Here is a 19778-nt window from a genome sequence, read left to right as displayed (position 1 = left end):
ACTTCCTGCATTTGGCTACAGAACATTTTTCTCACACAGCATCTCTTGGGGCGATCGTTTCACAAGAGCCCTGGTGGTAAACACTGCCCCTCATCCAATGGCCGGTCTGGCCCCTGAGACTCCCAGGACCGAGCAGTGACCACAACATCTGGGTCCATTGCCAGGGAAAACAGCAGGCAGGCCTGGGATGGCTCAGCGACCCCAGCCAGGCAGCCAAGTCGGCTTCAAGGTCAGGCTGTGTTTAGAGTGTTCTCCAAGTGTGGGAGGCCACAGCAGGGCTGGCTTGTGGAATCTGGGATGCCAGGGTTGGAAAGGCCCCTACAGGACCCAACTCAGCAGCGCTTAACCCCTCATTCCTGCTCGTAGGGCCAAGGGAGAGGAGGTGGCCTCCATCGTCGCAAAGGCAGGACTGGCTAGGTGGGCCACACCTTCTGCAAAGCAACAGCACCCAGTGTGGCCTCAGCTAGGGGTGGTGACTGGGGATTTCTGCAAACCACGTGACTTCTGATCACAACTTGACAGAAATGCTAGAGAGACACAGATCTCAGCCCGTAACCACACTGTGGGCTCATTCTTGCAGACACAGCGCCTAGGACTGGTTCTTAGCTGTGTAATCACTAACTTCTAGAAGCCTGAGTTTCCTCTTCCTTAAAGTGGGAGACAGAGTATCACATCCTGTATCTCCAATCCTTGAGGCCAGATGCATGGCAGAGTCCCCAAGTGATTTTTAGAAAGGTAATGGGGTGCAGGTATCACGTACTGTGTAACCCACCCACCCCCAGCAGCCCTCCTCAGTCAAACATATTAATATTTTTACAGTGACAGTGAATATTCAAATTAAGCAAGAGACATAAAAACCATAAGTGAATTCATGCCAGATCAGGTCAGGTTTTGCCACTAAATGAATAAATTATTATTTTTTTTAAAGTTTTTGTTTTCAGGCCGGGTGCAGTGGCTCACACCTATAATCCCAGCACTTTGGGAGGCTGAGGTGGGTGGATCACTTGAGGTCAGGAGTTTGAGACCAGCCTGGCCAACATAAAACCCCATCTCTACTAAAAATACAAAAATTAGCCAGGCGTGGTGGCAGGCGCAGGTAATCTCAGCTACTGGGGAGACTGAGACAGGGGAATAGCTTGAACCCAGGAGGCGGAGGTTGCAGTGAGCTGAGATCGTGCCATTGCACTCCAGCCTGGGCAACAGAGTGAGACTTCATCTCAAAAATAAAATAAAAAATAAAATAAAAAAGTTTCCATTTTCAGAGGATTCTGCATTTCAGAGTTATTAGCCCTTAAATGCCGGCCGCGCACCTCATAGGGCTGTTATCCACATCAAGATGCTGTGGAGGGAAGCAGTTTCAGAACAATCAGTGATGATCGCTACTGTGAATCCACTATTCATCAGGTGCCCCATCCATAGCTCTAAGCCACAGGAGCTATTTTTCATACCCCATACAGGTCCATCCTATAACACAGCCAGGACAGAGACGAGAGACTCAGGCCTTCTGACTTTGATTCTGCTCTTTCATCTTGTTGTGCATGCAGTTAGAGAAACAGGCAAAAAGGAAAATGAAAGTGCACAGCTGGAGCCCATGATTTCCTGGAAGAGCCCGAGAGTTTGGCTTTTTTTATTCCTGCAGCACTTAACAGAAACCAGTTTTGCAATCAATTCCTGTTCAAAAGCCACCCTACTGTCTTTCTCCAGCCCAGACGCTCACAGCCTCCTGCAGGACCGGGGGCCTTGGAGAGTCAAGGACAGAGGTTCAGGATCTTCCTCTCCCTCGGGACCTGAGGCCACAAAGGAGAGCTCCGTGGAGAGAAGGTGAGATGGCAGGCAGAAGTTGGGGGAGAAGGGGGCTGCTGCTCTAGTCCCTGAAGGACAAAGCCCCCAAGGGGTTAGCTTTAGGCACCTGACTCAGGAGAAAGAGCTGCTGTCCAAGCAGCGGGGTTCAAATGCCAGCCAGAGCGTGGGGAGAGTCTGAGGATCAATTTCTCCTATGTTAAACCCGGTAGGTTTCTGTCCCTTACAGCCATTTGAGGGTTAAATCAAAACGTGATAAAGCATGTGATGTGACTAGCCAAGCTGCATTTGCCCCTCCACTGCTGGGGATCCAAGGGCTTAAGCAGAGGTGATCTGGCACTTAGAAAGCAGGTGATTTCAGCTGCGCGCGGTGGCTCACGCCTGTAATCCCAGCACTTTGGGAGGCCGAGACGGGCAGATCACGAGGTCAGGAGATCGAGACCATCCTGGCTAACACGGTGAAATCCTGTCTCTACTAAAAATACAAAAAATTAGCCAGGCATGGTGGCGGGCGCCTGTAGTCCCAGCTACTCGGGAGGCTGAGGCAGGAGAATGGCGGAGCTTGCAGTGAGCCGAGATCGTGCCACTGCTCTCTAGCCTGGACAACAGAGCAAAAAAAAAAAAAAAAAAGAAAGCAGGTGATTACATCAGCCACAGGGGTTTCTCTAGAAATTCAGTATAGGAGTGGTTTAGGGGTGTCATTTCACAAGAAAAAGGGTGCTGGGCGAGTTGTCCGGAAACTGCAAAGCCAACCTACCGAGTTTTCTAGATTGTAGGTTTATGTGAAGTTGTTTAGGAAGAGGGTGAGGGAGTTTGTGATAAATATTAGGGTGACTAGGCCAGGCGCAGTGGCTCATGCCTGTAATCCCAGCACTTTGGGAGGCTAAGGCAAGTGTCTTGTTTGAGCCCAAGAGTTTGAGACCAGCGTGGGCAACATAGTGAGATCCTGTCTCTAAAAAAATCAAAAATTAGCTGGGCGTGATGGTGCATACCTGTAGTCCCAGCTACTGGGTGGATAGGGGGTTGCTGAGGTGGAAGGATCACTTGAACCCAGAAAATCAAGAATGCAGTGAGCAGTGATCACACCACTGCACTCCAGCCTGGGCAGCAGAGTGAGACCCTGTCTCAAAAAAAAAAAAAAAAAAAAAAAACTTTGGGAGATTATCTTGAAGCTGTGTTTTCAAAGTAAGCAGACTTTTCTTACTTAGATTGTGTATCTGAAGAAGTTGGTTTTGCGGGGGAAGGCAGGTAAGGAAAGACTGTCATAAATATCCTATAAGCTTTCTAATGAAAATAATGTCTCAAATCCTCTCCCAATACAACTCTCATCTCACAACCACCGAGAGCAGGTCAGAGGGGAGGGAATGGGATCTGCTCAGATGAGTTTCCTGCTGTTACCTTTGCCCTGCATCCCATAGGACTAATGTAAAAAAAAATGGGAGAGGTACTGGGGGACTCTGGTGAAAAATGGGGTTCCAGACCAGGGTCTCTCACCCCCGGCACCCTTGTCATGTTTAACCAGGTGATCCCTGGTTGTGGGGGCCGTCCTGTGCATTGTAGGGTGCTTGGCAGCATCCCCGGCATCTGCCCACTACATACCCTCTCCAGCTGAGACCGTCAAAAATGTCTCCAGATATTAGCAACGTCCCTGGGGAGCAAATGTGCCCTGATTGGGACCAACCACTCCAGACTCAGCGTGGCTGGAATCGTACAGGCTCTCCTGCTTACTGTGTAACACTGGCCTCCCTATGTCTCAGTTTGCACATCTGTAAAATGGGCATAATCTTAGCATCGATTTCACAGGGTCACCGTAAAGCAGGTAGATGTATGTCTGGCGAAAGTAAGTCCTTAAAGGTGCCAAGCCCCTCAAACCAAACCGAGCTTCACATCCCAGAGAGGGGAGAACGTTTTTATCTTTGACGCATTAATTCTTTTTCATAGACTGCCCCAAAGAAATAAACAAACATGTAGACACACATCTATATAAGGATTTTAACCAAAAATTATAAATACAAACTTTTAAAATAACTGAAAACAACCCAAAGTTTCAACAGCGAGAAAGTTACTGAATGTGTAGTGATACATTCGTATAATGAAATGCGACACAGTTTCTATATATCACCTGGGGAACTACTACCATACAATGTTTTTTTTTTTTTTTTTTTGAGACGGAGTCTCGCTCTGTCGCCCAGGCTGGAGTGCGGTGGCCGGATCTCAGCTCACCGCAAGCTCCGCCTCCCGGGTTCACGCCATTCTCCTGGCTCAACCTTTCGAGTAGCTGGGACTACAGGCGCCCGCCACCTCGCCCAGCTAGTTTTTTGTATTTTTTAGTACAGACGGGGTTTCACTGTGTTAGCCAGGATGGTCTTGATCTCCTGACCTTGTGATCCACCCGTTTCGGCCTCCCAAAGTGCTGGGATTACAGGCTTGAGCCACCGTGCCCAGCCCCAACGATACAATGTTAAGTGACAAGAATTCACACAAACTACATGAACAGCATTCATTTAAATTTTTGGTTTGTAAAATAAAATGTCACTAGTTTTTATTTCCATGTGGTAAGTGTACAGGTGGATTTTATAATTTATTTCTAAATTTTCAACCATAAACTTGTATTCATTTAAACAATTAGAAAATGAATGGCTATAAGAATTTGTGTCCCAGGCTGGGCACGGTGGTTCACGCCTGTAATCCCAGCACTTTGGGAGGCTGAGGCAGGTGGATCACCTGAGGTCAGGAGTTCAAGACCGGCCTGGCCAACATGGTGAAACCCATCTCTACTAAAAATACAAAAATTAGCCAGGTGTGTTACCACATGCCTGTAATCCCAGCTACTCGGGAGGCTGAGGCAGGAGAATCGCTTGAATCTGGGAGGTAGAGGTTGCAATGAGCCAAAAATTGTGCCATTGTATGCCAGCCTGGGCAATGAGAGCAAAATTCCGTCTCAAAAAAAAAATTAATTAATTAAAAATAAAAAAAAAATAAAGAATTTGTGTCCCTTCAGAGTATGTGAGGGAGGATTTTTTTTTTCTAACTTTTTATAAGTGGAAGGGAAGGGGATGAGAGAAGGGAGGATGAGCTGAGCAAGAAGCCATTTCTAGGAAATGGCATTTCTGCTGTAAGTGCTGGACCAAGTACCAAATGTAGGGAAGAGATCCAAAGGAATATATTGGCTTCCCTAGGGCTGCTGTCAGAAAGCACCACAAACTGGGTGGCCTCAAACAACAGACATTTAGTGTCTCACGGTTCTGGAGGCTGGAAGTAAAAAATCACAGTGCCGGTAGGGCACACTTCTGCTGCAGGCTCCCGGGAGACCCTCTGTGCCTTTTGTAGCCTCGGTGGCTTCCAACAGCACGACTCTAATCTCTGCCTCTGTCTGCGCGCGGCCTTCTTTTCTGTGTCTCTCTCTGTCACCTCTTCTTCTTATAATGACACCAGTGGTGGATTTCGGGGCCACCCTAAATCCAGGATAATTTCACCCGGAGATCCTGCACTAATTTTAACTACAAAGACCCTATTTCCAGATAAGGTCACATTCTAAGGTTCCAAGTAGACATGAATTTGGCAGGGGAAGGGGCACACTATTCAACCTGCCTCACAGGAAAACTTTTTTTTTTTTTAATTGCTTAACGTATCACAGACAGCCACGTGGCAAAAAATATTGATACAAAAAGTATGAAGGGACCTAGAGAAAAGCAAGCTTCCACTGGTTCCTGACCCTTAATCTCATCACTGATTACTGCTATTAACTTTTTTTTTCTTTTTCTTTTTCTTTTTTTTCAGAGACAAGGTCTCACTGTTTTACTAAGGCTGGTCTCCGACTTCTGGGCTCAAGTGATCCTCCTGCCTCAGTCTTCTGAGTAGCTGGGATTACAGATGCAAACCACCATGCCTGGCTACTTTCCTCCCACTTCAGCCTCTCAAAGTACTGGGATTAAAGGCATAAACTGGCCAGGCTTGGTGGCTCATGCCTGTAATCCCAGCACTTTGGGAGGCCGAGGTGAGCAGATCACTTGAGGTCAGGAGTTGGAAACCACCCCGGCCAACATGGTGAAACCCTGTCTCTACTAATAATACAAAAATAGCCATGCGTGGTGGCAGATGCCTATAATCCCACCTTCTCAGGAGGCTGAGGGCAGGAGAATCGCTTGAACTCGGGAGGTGGAGGTTATAGTGAGCTGAGATAGTGCCACTGCACTCTAGCCTGGGTGATAGCACAAGACTCCGTCTCAAAAAAAAAAAAAAAGAAAAAAAAGCATAAACCACTGCATCTGGCATAGATGCTTGTCTATATAGTCACATTTATCTTTTATGTGTACAAATGAACCCTGCCTTTTAATTTACCAATGCATATAGGAGATCTTTCCACATCTGTTCACATGAATTTGCCTCCTTTGGTTTAATGTCTACATAGGATATCATTGTTTGATAGGCCATAGTTTTTTTAATCAGTCCACTTTAAGTGGAAATTTAGGTGTTTTTTTGTTTGTTTTTTGTTTTTTACTATTAATAATGTTACAATACTTTTTTTTTTGTACTTGCCTGCCACTTTAAAAAAAGTTTCTATTTTGAAATAATTATAGATTTACATGCAATTATAATAAGTAATACAAAGAGATCCCATAGACCCATCACTGAGTTTCCCAAGTTTAATTTACTGCAATTTTCTCACATGTGGATGTATGTGACTACCACTAATCAAGACACAGAACAGTTCCATCCCAAGGATTCCTCTTACAGCCACAGACATTTCCTTTGCCTTTGTGATTTTGCCCAACTTTTTAGTTCCAACTTTTTTCGAGTCACTGTTTCAGTTGTATCTCCTGTAAGAAACATACAAAGTAGTTGGGGTTGCTTTCTAAGCCAATCCGAGGGTCCTTTCCTTGTAAGACACTATTTTTATCCTATTTATAATTATGAAAAATGCAGAAACCAGTTGCTCCTGAACATTTATTGAGCTAGGCATTTTACTAGCTATTTTACTTATCTATAAGCTATATCTTATTATCTCAAACTATTTCTCTTTTCTGAGAAGGGAAACGTACAGTGGTATCTTGAATGTCTTGAAACCCCAGAACAGGTAAGTGGTAGAAAGGGGCTTTGGATCCATACTAATGAGAAGGCCTTCTTTCTCCTCTAGAAAGGTAGTACAGCGTCTCTTCTCAGCCAGAACACCTGTCATTCTGAATATAAGGAGGATCAGAAACATGCTATCTCCAGCCTGCCAAGGTATGTTTTCTTCCATTCCAGCTAGTGTCACTGGCAGGTAAAGCAGAATCTTCGTAAGATAAAGATGGAAAGCAAGATTCAGAATGTTGAAAAATACAGGGAGACACAAAGGCTGTCAATCATATTCAAATGTTTCACCCTGGATTCCAAAATGCCATTCTCTGTGAGTTCTCTGTGTGCTTCACTAGCTGCTCCTGTGTTCCATCTCTTGTTCTTCCTCCTCTCTTTCCTCAGGTCCCACTGTTGGAGTGCTCAGGACCCAGTTCTTTGACTGCACTTTGTCTCTACTGTTACTCTTATCCTGGGGTTCTCACCCAAGTCATGATTTCAACTACTTTCTGCACTGATGGCTCCCAAATTTGATCTCCAGCCAGAAACAGACTCAACATCACTTGGCTGTCTAACAGGTTTCTCAAACTTAACCCATCCCACACTGAACTCTATCACACCCCACGACAAACACATATCCTACCAAAAAAACCTTCACCCCTTCCCATCTCAGTAAATGGGATCTTCATTGTAACAGTTGTTCAAGGCCCAAAAATATGATGTTATCCTTGACTCTACTCTCTCACCTCCCACATGCGCTGGTGAAACCTGTGGATTTCTGCAAATCTAACTGCTGCCATCACCCCTACCAACATAGAGCTCCTAAAATTTTTACCTTGTAGATAGAAGAACTGGGGGACTCTTTTATTCTGTCTTAGTCTGTTTTGTGCTGCTATAACAGAATACCACAAACTGGGGAATTTATGAAGAAAAGAAATTTATTTCTCACAGTTCTGGAGGCTGGGAAGTTCAATATCAGGGTGCTAGCATCTGGCAAGGACCTTCTTGCTGTGTTATCCCATGGCAGAAGGCAGAAGGCAGAAGGGCAAGAGGGTGTGTGCGAGAGAGGCGAAGGAAGGAGGCTGAACTCTACTACTACCCTCAATACTCACACCAATTTACTTCTTCTGGTCACCAAAATGTGTGAGTTTTTCCCCCTACACCAAGCAATTCTCCACTTCTTGATGAGAACAAACTTGACATCCTACAGTTTAACTCAATTCAGACACTATCTCCTTGGAGATACCATTAGATCCCACCGGTTAAGGGCTCAGTCCCATAAGACTGCCCCTACTTCAGACACCAGTTGTAAGTGGTGGGTCCCCAGGTTACCCACAACTTTTGTCCAATGTGGTGACACATGGAAGATTTCCACACCCCCTTCCTCAGTTTCAATAATTTGCTAGAACAGCTTGCAAAACTCAGGGAAACATTTATTTACAATGACCAGTTTTTTATAAAGGATCCAACTCAAGAATGGCCAGATGGAATTGATGCACAGGGCAAGATATGGGGGAAGAGACATGGAGTTCCCATGCCCTCTCTGGGCACACCACCCTCCAGGTATCTCCATGTGTTCACCAACCCAGAAGCTCTTTGAACCCTGTCCTTTTGGGCTTTTATGGAGGCTTCCTTACACAGGCATGATTGATTAAAGAAACTATGGGCCATTGGTGGTTAACTCAATCTCCAGTCTCTCTCCTCTCCTGGAACTCAAGGGCTGAATATTCCAACCCTCAAATCACATGGTTGTTTCCCCAGACGACCAGCGCCCCCATCCTTGGAGGCTTTCTAAAGTCACCTCATTAACATCAACTCAGGTGTGGCTAAAAGGGCCCGGTTATGGTTAAGAAAAGATGCTCTTTTCACCTTTATTGTTTTCATCACCAGGAAATTTCAAGGGTTTTAGGAGCCCTGTGCCAGAAATGGGGATGAGAACCATACACACACACACACACACACACACACACACACATACACACGTATATGTAATTATATATCTATATATAATTATACTTATAAATCACAATATCACAACATATTATGTTTTTGGGAATACAATTTGTACAAAGGGGCCTTGTAAATTACTGCTTTGTTCGGTGAAAATGATCCTTTAATCATTACTGTCCATGTGGTCATAATATTTGTGAGAGAACAGAATACGCTACTCCGAGATACGCCCCTTTGGCATAGGGATTCTTGAGGTGAAGGCAATTAAGAAGAAGCAGATGCAGGAAGGCTCTCTGTCCTCTCTCTATTTGCCTAAAAGCAAGACCTAAATTTACAAAGGTCTTTCTATCAAGGATAATAAAGGTTAACCACTGAGAACTTTAGACCTTTATGGGCCTGGAGATGGTACCAGAGGAAGCTGCGTAACAAACTTTATTGACTAGTCTCTTTCTATTCTTCATTTCGTTTTTATTTGTCTACCCACAGTTTGGTGGCCCTCAAGATGCAAAGTCTTTTTCTTCATCTTGTCACTTCTCTAAAATTGTATAATTCTTTGTTGAGGGTGGTTATATAAGCAGGGAGTTCTAAGCCACTACTCTGAGAATTGTTTATTCCCTGGTGTCTCCTACATACACTTAAGAGTACATTTCTGTTTGTTTTTCTCTTATTTATCTGTCTTGAGTTACAGGGGTTCTAGTTGAGAACTTAGAAGAATAGAGGGAAAATTTTTTTTCCCTCTCTTATAATATCCATCTAAGAAATCACTCACCCAGGTCAAGATGGAGAACAGGAGATTTCCTTGTACTTCCTCCTCCCAGTCAATAATTGCCCCACCTGAGAGAAAACCATGATTCTGACTTCTACAACCAATTCATTTGCATATTATTGAACTTCATATAAATGGAGTCATTTGTTTGATTTCTTTCACTCAATAATAATGTCTGTGAAGTTATTCCATGTTGTTTGGGTATCAGTAGTTTTAAAAGTTGTTATTGCTATGTAGTATTTAACTATATAAAAATACTATAATTTGTTTGTTTATTCTTCTATTGATTGATGTATTTGGGTTGTTACCAGCCCTTGGCTATGTATGGGAGGAAAAGTAATTTTTTTCTCAACCCTCATAAGTTCTTAGCTGGAACAGACTCCTGTAACCCAAGACAGATTAACAAGAGAAAACCAAGCAGAAGTGTGTTAACATGTCTATTTCATATGGACATGGGAGAGATCCAGGGATTAAATAATTCTCAAAGAGGTAGCTTTGAATTCCTGTTTCAATACACCTCCAACAATGAACAGTACATTTTTAGAGAAGTAGTAAGACAGTGGAAAAGGGTTTTAAGTCTCCAGGAGGAATACCTTATGGGAAGGCAAGTCAATGTCATCTTTGGTGATCGAACTTTATCCTTTCTGGTAGTGAGGAGATGAGGGACAGCTTTACCTTTGTAAATTTATGTCTTGCTTTTAGGCAAATAGGGGGAGAGTGGAGAACTTTTCTTTTTCTTTTTTTTTTTTTTTTGAGACGGAGTCTGGCTCTGTCATCCAGGCTGGAGTGCAGTGGCCAGATCTCAGCTCACTGCAAGCTCCGCCTCCCGGATTTACGGCTTTCTCCTGCCTCAGCCTCCCGAGTAGCTGGGAATACAGGCGCCCGCCACCTCGCCCGGCTAGTTTTTGTATTTTTTAGTAGAGACGGGGTTTCACCGTGTTAGCCAGGATGGTCTCGATCTCCTGACCTCGTGATTCGCCCATCTCGGCCTCCCAAAGTGCTGGGATTACAGGCTTGAGCCACCGCGCCCGGCCGGAGAACTTTTCTTGTACCCACTTCTTCTCAATTGCTTTTGGCTCAAAATAATCCTTATGCCAAAGTGGCATATTTTGGGGTGGTGTATACTGCTACCCTCCATTAAAGAGGTCACAATGTATTGAACTATTTCACTGCATGCATTTATTATGTGTAAGCTACACCTCAACATACAATTTTAAAATAATAGTTTGCAAATATTTAGTATGCTATATGGTTGTTATTTTGATACCACATAATCCAAAATCCCTCCACACCTGAATTTCATAAGGTTTCATCATATGTGCAGTAACGTTGTTTTTCTACATTCCTGACCAGAAAATCATTTGACTCCTGGGGACACAGATTTGGTGCCACAGACGCTGCTGGACAACCAGGCAGAGGAAGAAAGTGAGGCTGGTGTTGGTTTGGAAAGGTAACCCAACAGGCGTAGTCCCCAGGGAGAGGGCTGGTTCTGTTGAAATGCTGCAGGCATCCTCACGATAAGGAATACATGTGCTCTGATAGGATTACCTGTGGGGCCTTATCTTCCCGCTGGTCTCTATTACGCATACGAAAATCCGTTCCCCTAGGGAAAAAAATACTTCACAGAGCTAAAGTAAATATTTTGGAGAGCAAGTCAAGATTGAGTCAGTCAGGCCGGGCGCGGTGGCTCAAGCCTGTAATCCCAGCACTTTGGGAGGCCGAGGCAGGTGGATCACGAGGTCAGGAGATCGAGACTATCCTGGCTAACATGGTGAAACCCCGTCTCTACTAAAAATACAAAAAACTAGCCGGGCGAGGTGGCGGGCGCCTGTAGTCTCAGCTACTTGAGAGGCTGAGGCGGGAGAATGGCGTGAACCCGGGAGGCAGAGCTTGCAGTGAGCCGAGATCGCGCCACTGCACTCCAGCCTGGGAGACACAGTGAGACTCCGTCTCAAAAAAAAAAAAAAAAAAAAAAAAAATTGGCCGGGCGCGGTGGCTCACGCCTGTAATCCCAGCACTTTGGGAGGCCGAGGCGGGCGGATCACAAGGTCAGGAGATCGAGACCACGGTGAAACCCCGTCTCTACTAAAAATACAAAAAATTAGCCAGGCGCGGTTGTGGGCGCCTGTAGTCCCAGCTACTCGGGAGGCTGAGGCAGGAGAATGGCGTGAACCCGGGAGGCGGAGCTTGCAGTGAGCCGAGATCGCGCCACTGCACTCCAGCCTGGGCGACAGAGCCAGACTCTGTCTCAAAAAAAAAAAAAAAAAAAAAAAGATTGAGTCAGTCACATGGCGTTGGGCAATAAGACTCCAAAGATAGAAGTTGCTCCACTCTGGAGCCTCATCTCTGTAACTCTCTTGAAGACAGGAACTCCATTTCTTCAGCTCATATACCACCAAGGAAGGAAGCCATTTGGTGTTAACAAATTAATGAATTTAAGCCCAGTTACTGGTAAATCAGCCTCCTGCACAATGTGTGCAAGTAACAAATATTTGCTCTGTGAATTAGGTGAATTATGTGTAGTATCTCATGGAACTGAACTGAAATGTTATCCAATGCCAGTAGACATCACCAACTGATACAGGATGTACTGGAGCAGAGATGTTCACATGTGAGACGCTTGGTTTAATTAAGAAACACATGAAGTCAAGCTTCTGTTAGTTATCAGCCATGCTAAAACCAAAACTCTACAGTTAATATACAGTGGCATGGTTGATCTTTGCAGCTACATATCTATTTGCTGTTTCTTTTTGTCTAGCATACCTTGAGGAAACACAAAGATCAGGGTGGGCTAAACTATGGCATCTTTTATGTCTAGGGTTCTTCATCAGGACCACCCCGCTTGCCTTCATCCCACCCCTTCCCCATTGCAAGCCCTGGTGATCTTCTGCTCTGTTAACTGATTTACATCTGTGGATTAATGGATAATTGGGCCTAAATTTATTAATTCATTAATACTTAAAACATATGCTCGATGGTATATTTAGTTTCTAATCTTTCCCACTGAGGAATTCTGTGCATGTGTGTGTGGAAAGAGAGATTTAAAGATAAAAACATTTATGGACATACATATACTTCAATGAGGAGGCCGTGACATCAACTGACAGATGAGAGGAAGGGCAGAAAGCACCAAGTTTAGGACTCAGAGCCCACCCAACGCTCCATCTTTACCTTGCATGTTCCTTTGGGAGTGTCCTCTTTTCTCTCTGGGCTTGAGGCCCCCCACTGAATCATAAAGGAGATGGCCCAGATCCTCTCCAGGGTCCCCTCCAGCTCTGATGTTCTCCTTTGGGCCAGGGCATCTGTTATCACCAGGCCTCCTTGGCTCACCCTGAAAGAAATGCACAAATGGCACCTTACATGAGAAAATGCCCCAAGCAGTAGGCTTTGCTCTCACCCTGATGCAGCTCTCCCTTGAAGGTCAAAGCCAACTGACCTGGCAAAGATCCCTTCGTACTTCGTCCTGTGAAATGTTGGAGGAAGAGAGGTCTGGGTCTCTTTGTCTCAAACTTCTTCCATAAAGGACCAATCCCATCTGCTTGAAGGGTCAAGTAACGCTGACCAAGAGCAAGGAGAGCATTCAGGACATGAATAATAATTGATCTCAACTCTCAATGTGTAACTCCTGATAGAAGCAGAGGCACACCCCACGTAGCCAGATTCAGGGTCATCAGAGTGGAGGATGTATGACTCAATATGGCCCCCTCCACCCTCCTACTCACTTCTACACATCTGGGACTCTCATCCCCTGCCCACCACCTTGTCTTCTCTTTCTCCTACTTTTCCCAGATCTCTCCCACCGTTGTTCCCAAGTTCCTTATCTTGAGTGGGGTTTTAACATTTCCCCACTGCCCCTCCTCTGCAGCAGTGCTGTGCTTTCTCTGAACAAGGCTGAAAACATACCTCAGGACTTAATCTTCCTTCCCCATTCCTTGGCCAAGGCTGGGGTGACTCACATTTGTCCTTCCACATACCCCTCTTACGTGTTTCTTTTCTCCACGGAACCAGTAGTTTTCAGCGAAAGTTGAACTACTCTACAATGCTCTGGGACTTTTCAGGGGATTTTGTAGGGAGGTACAGGGAGGATTCGAAGTTGAGAGTGGCAAGAATATCCAAGAGCCACAAGCAGTTTCCCATCTGGGAAGCTAAAGCAAAATCTTTATTTCATTTCTCCTCAGGGATGAGGAAGATGTTCCTCTGTGTGAAGACGAGGAACTACAAGACAGAGATCTGTCCCCCGAAGAAAAAATATTTTTGAGAGAATTTCCCAGATGGAAAGAAGATCTAAAAGGGGACATTGACAAGCTCTGTGCCCTTGCAGAGGATACTGACAAAAGTCACAAGAAATTCACCAAGGCTAACATAGTGATCAACTCTACTGCTGTCATCTCTGGTGCGATGAGCCTCCTGGGTTTAGCCGTTGCCCCAGTAACAGGAGGAGCCAGCCTACTGCTCTCCGGCGCTGGTCAAGGTTTGGCAGCAGCAGCTGGGGTCACCAGCGTTGTGAGTGGTATGTGGGAAAAATCCGAAAATAAAAAATTCCAAGCACAGGCTGAAGACATACTGCCCACCCATGACCAAGAGAACAGGGAGGAGGAGGTAAACAGGGCAGACTATGTCACAGCTGCTGTAAAGATTACCTATAATGGTGTAAGCGCCTTGAAGGATGCCAAGAAAAACATCCGTGCATTTCAGAAACTCAGAGCTGACCCACACTTGGCCAGTGCTATCAAGCGTCTTCTGACCACTGGCCAAGTCTCCTCCCGGAGCAGCAGGCAGATACAAAAGGCCTTTGGGGGAACAACACTGGCGATGACCAAAAATGCTCGCCTGTGGGGAGGTGTGATGTCTGTCATGTCCCTTGGCCATGACTGCGTCGCTCTCTCAAAGGGATGGAAGCACCTGAAAGAAGGAGCAAGGGCAGAGCTTGCGGAAGAGTTGAGATCCGAGGCCTCGAAGTGGGAGAGGAAACTCACAGAACTCACCCAGTACTACGAGAGCTTGCAACAGAAAGTAAGGTCAAGGGCCAGAGGGGTAGGGAAGGATTTAACTGGGACCTGTGAAACCAAGTCTTACTGGAAGGGGTTAAGGGAGCATGTGTGGGTGTGGGTGTGGGTGTGTGTGTGTCTGTGTGTATGTAAAGTTTACATGAGTGTTTCTTAGGACATGGCATACAATGGCCTTGGAGGTCCAAATAATATCGAGTACATCTTGGAGATGAGGGTGCCTGTCCTGGACAGACCTAGGCATGCCTTCTGTTTATCCCTCAATGCTCCTTAAGGCCTATTGCTGGGAAAAGGGTCTCCCCTGTTTGTTTGTTTGTTTTGAGACAGGGTCTCTGTTGCCCAGGCTGGAGTGCAGTGGCATGATCTTGGCTCACTGCAACCTCTGCCTCCTGAGTGCAAGCAATTCTCCTGCCTCAGCCTCCCAAGTAGCTGGGATTCCAGGCATACACCATCACGCTCAGCTGATTTGGGTATTTTTAGTAGAGACAGGGTTTCACTATTTTGGCCAGGCTGGTCTCGAATTCCTGACCTCAAGTGATCCAGGCACCTTGGCCTCCCAAAGTGCTGGGGTTATAGGTTTGAGCCACCATGCCCAGCCGGGTCTTCCCAGTTTTAACAAAGAGTCACTGAGCCATAGGGAGAGTTAAGAACTAAATTGTCTCCTCCTCCAAATTCATATGTTTGAAGTCCTAAACCAAAATGTGGCTGTATTTAGAGATGGACCCTTTGGGAGGTAATTAGGGTTGAATGAGGCCATAGGGTAAGGTTCTTGCCCAATGGAATTGACCTCCTTATAAGAGGAGGAGGAGGAAATACAAGAGGACCTCCCCACCCCTGCTGCACACCTGCACTGAAGGAAGGCTATTTGTAGACACAGCAAGAAGGCAGCCACCTGCAAGGCAGAAGAAGAGAGCCCTCACCAGGAACTGAATGAATCAGCAGCTCAGTCTGGGACTTCTAGCCTCTGGAACTGTGAAACAATACATTTCTGTGGTGTAAGCAACTCAATCTATAGTAGTTTGTTACTATTTTGTTATAGTAACTGAAGATGACTAAGCCAAGGAGGTTATGTCACTCACCAAGTGTCTTTGTTTGTGCTGCTTTAACAAAATACCTTAGATGGGGTAATTTACAAACAACAGAGATATATCCAGAAATCCACAGTTCTGGAGGCTAGGAAGTCCAAAATCAAGGCACCAGCAGATTCCATATCTGGTGAAGGTTCACTCTGCTTCACAGATGGCACCGTCTTGCTGTGTCCTCATATGGCAGAAGGGGCAAACAAGCCCCCCTGGGTCTCTTTTATAAAGGCACTAATTCCATGCCTAAAGGCAGGGCCCTCATGACTCTATCACCTACCAAAAGGCTCCACTTCTTTATACTATTGGAGGGGCAGAAGGAACTTCCTTTCTAGACCTTGAAGGTTTAAGAATTTGAATCTATAAAACAAGCTGACAATAGACAGGTTAACAGGAGAAAAGGCATATACATTTTTTAATGTGGGCCAGATGGCGGAAGCTTAAATAGCACCCCAAGCTACAGGAAGTGGGGCCTCTGATGGGGAGGTAGAGACACAGGCCATGGGAGGGGGTAGGGGCAGGAAGTGTATGGTGAGCAAAGTTTGCCTTATTACACTGAGAAAGGTAGATCACCTGAGGTCAGGACTTTGAGACCAGCCTGGCCAACATGGCAATACCTTGTCTCTACTATAAATACAAAAATTAGCCAGATGTAGTGGCAGGGTACTTGTAATCCCATCTACTCGGGAGGCTGAGGCAGGAAAATTGCTTGAACGCAGGCTGTAGGTGACAGAATGAAACTCCATCTCAAAAAAAAAAAAGAAAAAAGAAGAAGAATACACTCATGTATCTCTTGGTGACAAGGATACTGTCAGGCCTCTGAGCCCAAACCAAGCCATCGCATCCCCTGTAACTTGCACGTATATATGCCCAGATGGCCTGAAGTAACTGAAGAATCACAAAAGAAGTGCAAATGCCCGCCCTTCCTTAACTGATGACATTCCACCACAAAAGAAGTGAAAATGACCGGTCCTTGCCTAAAGCGATGACATTATCTTGTGAAATTCCTTTTCCTGGTTCATCCTGGCTCAAAAAGCTCCCCCACTGAGCACCTTGTGACCCCCACTCCTGCCCGCTAGAGAACAACCCCCCTTTGACTGTAATTTTCCTTTACCTACCCAAATCCTATAAAACGGTCCCGCCCTTATCTCCCTTCGCTGACTCTCTTTTTGGACTCAGCCTGCCTGCACCCAGGTGATTAAAAAGTTTTATTGCTCACACAAAGTCTGTTTGGTGGTCTCTGCACATGGACGCCCATGACAGATACATTCTGAGAAATGTGTCGTTAGGCAACTGCATTGTCGTGTGATTATCACAGAGTGTACTTATCCAAACTTAGATGGCATAGCCTACTACACACCTAGGCTATATGGGAGAGCCTATTGCTCGCAGGCTACACACCTGTACAACATGTGACTACTGAATACTATAGGGAATTGCAGCACAATGGGAAATATTTGTGCATCTAAACATATGTAAACAGAGAAAAAGAAAAGTAAAAATATGGCATAAAAGATAAGAATTGGCTCTCCTGTATAGGGCACTTACCACAAATGGAGCTTGCGGGGCTGAGAGTTGCTCCAGATGAGTCAGCGAGTGGTGAGTGAATGTGAAGGCCTAGGACATTACTGTATACTACTGTAGGCTTTATAAACACAGCACACTTAGGGTACACAAAATACATTTTAAAACGTTTTCTTCCTTCGGCATATTAGGCAATAGGAATTTCTCAAGTCCACTATAATCTTATCAAACCATGGTTGTATATGCAGTTGACTGAAACATTGTTATTGAACACATAACTATAGTTGAAAGAATAAGCAAAAAGTCTATCTCAGTGTGTTGTCTTGAGCAACTTTTAATTATTCTCCTGTCCTGCATTATGAGTTAATCTTCTCTGATTGATGTAGATTCCAGAAAGGGGTGTCCAGGACAATTGTCTTCCTTCTGGAGAAACTTCCCTTAATCAAATAAGAGAACTTCAAAGAAAGCTCCTCCCTGTGCTTTGGAAAGGAAGGGAAGTGGGCAGGAGTGGGTCAAAGACAGACCTTCGTTCTCTTATTTCTGAGGCCCTTCAGTCTCCTTTATCCAAAGAACTCAGCATGCCAAAGCACCCTATTTTAGGATATCTTTTTCTGAGCCCTAAACACTATCACACTGGGGATGTCAACTGTGAAAGGAAAATATCTTGGGACCCCAGAATCACCAAGGAAAACTCAAGCTTAGGGAAACTGCTTAGGGCAAACCCACCTCCCACTCTGTTCAAAGTTATCCCTCTGCTCACTGAGATAGATACGTATCTGATTGCCTCCTTTGGAAAGGCTAATCAGAAACTCAAAAGAATGCAACCATTTGTGTCTCACTAATCTGTGACCTGGAAGCTCCCTCCCCACTGAACCGATGCTCTTCTTACATATATTGATTCATGTCTTATGTCTCCCCAAAATGTATAAAACCAAGCTATGCCCCGACCATCTTGGTCCCATGTCTTCAGGACTTCCTGAGGCTGTGTCACAGGTGTGTCCTCAACCTTGGCAAAATCAACTTTCTAAATTTACTGAGACCTGTCTCAGATTTTCTGGGTTCACATTTTGGAAACCATGAATGGATTCTGAGTGGAGATGCTCCTGACCTCTGATGAATCTGTCAGTGCTTGGTACCAGCATGAGCTAACTTTATGGCTCAAACCAATAGGACAATTTGCTGAGGTCTGAGAGGACTCCTTCCAGAAAATCCCTGATCTCTTAAAATTTGGTAGAGATCTGAAGTTTATTTTGCTGTACAACACCTCTTTTGTTGGAGTTTTACTTGCTCCCAACAAGGAAAGCAAGTTTTCCTGCTTTCATGATGATGGAAGGCAGGTGATGTTTTAATGGCGTTTGAGCTCTCTTGCAATGGGGAAAATTGTTTGTTTTGTTTTTCCTGCTTCTAGGTTGGTACAGGGCAGTCTACAGCCTGAGACCCATCACTAGGTAAGAAATTGTTTTGGGATTCTGTCTTGCAAATTCTTTTTAAACGACTAAAGTTGGTATTTAACAACCAGCTGGTGTTAATTTCTGCTTACACTTAGAGCGCTCAGAAATTGTATAATCTGTGTGACCATTGTTAGTTTTGCTTAACTGTTTTGTTGTTTGTTTCTGTCTTAGTCAAATCCGAAGGGGAACCCTAAATTATGGGGTCAAGGACTCTGACGTAGTAGGAAAACAGCCAGCTTAAAAAAATTTTTTTTTTAATTTTAATGACTATAGGGGCTTTATTTACATAACAAGGCCACCTTTTTGCTAGCCAGACCAAACTGAAAGAGCAATGGCTGTACCTCTGAAATAGCAACCTTTTATCCTAGCTGAGATTTGGTAATAAGATTTTTTAAAAAGTTTTTCAAGGAGCTCAATGGTTGAAAGTCTGCTTATTTAAAACACTCACATCCAAGATGTGTGTGTTTGTGCATGTTTGTATTTGAAAGGCCTTCATGTTTTTGTTTCTTGTTTGTTTTTCTCTCCTAAGAACTTGTCTTTTTTTTGTAGCAAAAAAAAGTTTTTTTTCCTTTTACTACTTAGTTGACTGAATTCTGTTTTCACCGGATTTTTTGACTAAAATAGTTATTGCAACAGAGGCTACTCTTGTGCTAAGGAAGAATGTAGTTTAATGTTATGTTTAATTTGGCTCAAAGAAAAATAAAAACATCTTCCTCTAACATCACCAGGCTTTTTCTCTCTGTACCTTATGATGTAAATTTTGCTATTTGCTTTTCACCTGGGTTGTTTTATTTAATGTGCAAATTTAAGGCTATTTAGCTGACAATTGCCTAGGGTTGTAAAACAGGTTATCAAGAATCTGAAAGTCTAAGATAGGAAAAAAAGGTGGGGGTGGGGGTGGGGGTGGGCATTATAAATCTGTAAAATGTACTTTATTGGCATGCCTAATATGTCCTTATATGTATGTATGTGTTGTGTACACAATGTTTCAGTACTAAAAATATATAAAAGAGCTCCAATTGGCTTAAAGAAAAATAAAAGTGCTTAAATCAGATACTAAAAAAGAAGAGTAGTCAAATGCTTTTTCACGTTTATGTAACTTAAGTAAAATCTTTAATAAATAAGCTAGCTTTAAAATTATTGGTAA

General features: G+C 44.4%; 1 protein-coding gene across 2 annotated transcripts; it reads left to right on the top strand.

Moving 5' to 3' along the window:
- The first annotated feature begins 1578 nt into the window (after positions 1-1578).
- APOL6 (apolipoprotein L6) lies at positions 1579-18639 on the top strand. Of its 2 annotated transcripts, XM_025399590.1 has the most exons (4): positions 1579-1821; positions 10925-11021; positions 13750-14584; positions 18589-18639. In XM_025399590.1, exons 3-4 carry the CDS (start codon positions 13970-13972, stop codon positions 18613-18615), a joined length of 642 nt encoding a protein of 213 aa, XP_025255375.1. In that variant the 5' UTR covers positions 1579-1821; positions 10925-11021; positions 13750-13969; the 3' UTR covers positions 18616-18639. The 2 variants fall into 2 exon arrangements, with proteins under 2 accessions (XP_025255375.1, XP_025255374.1); XM_025399589.1 differs by lacking the exon at positions 18589-18639 and having other exon boundaries at positions 13750-15302.
- Positions 18640-19778: the final 1139 nt, after the last annotated feature.

The sequence above is a fragment of the Theropithecus gelada genome, chromosome 10 (genome assembly GCF_003255815.1).
Source record: "Theropithecus gelada isolate Dixy chromosome 10, Tgel_1.0, whole genome shotgun sequence".
NCBI lineage: Eukaryota > Metazoa > Chordata > Mammalia > Primates > Cercopithecidae > Theropithecus > Theropithecus gelada.
The sequence above is the reverse complement of the archived record's forward strand: the minus strand, read 5'-3'. Positions and strand labels throughout refer to the sequence as shown.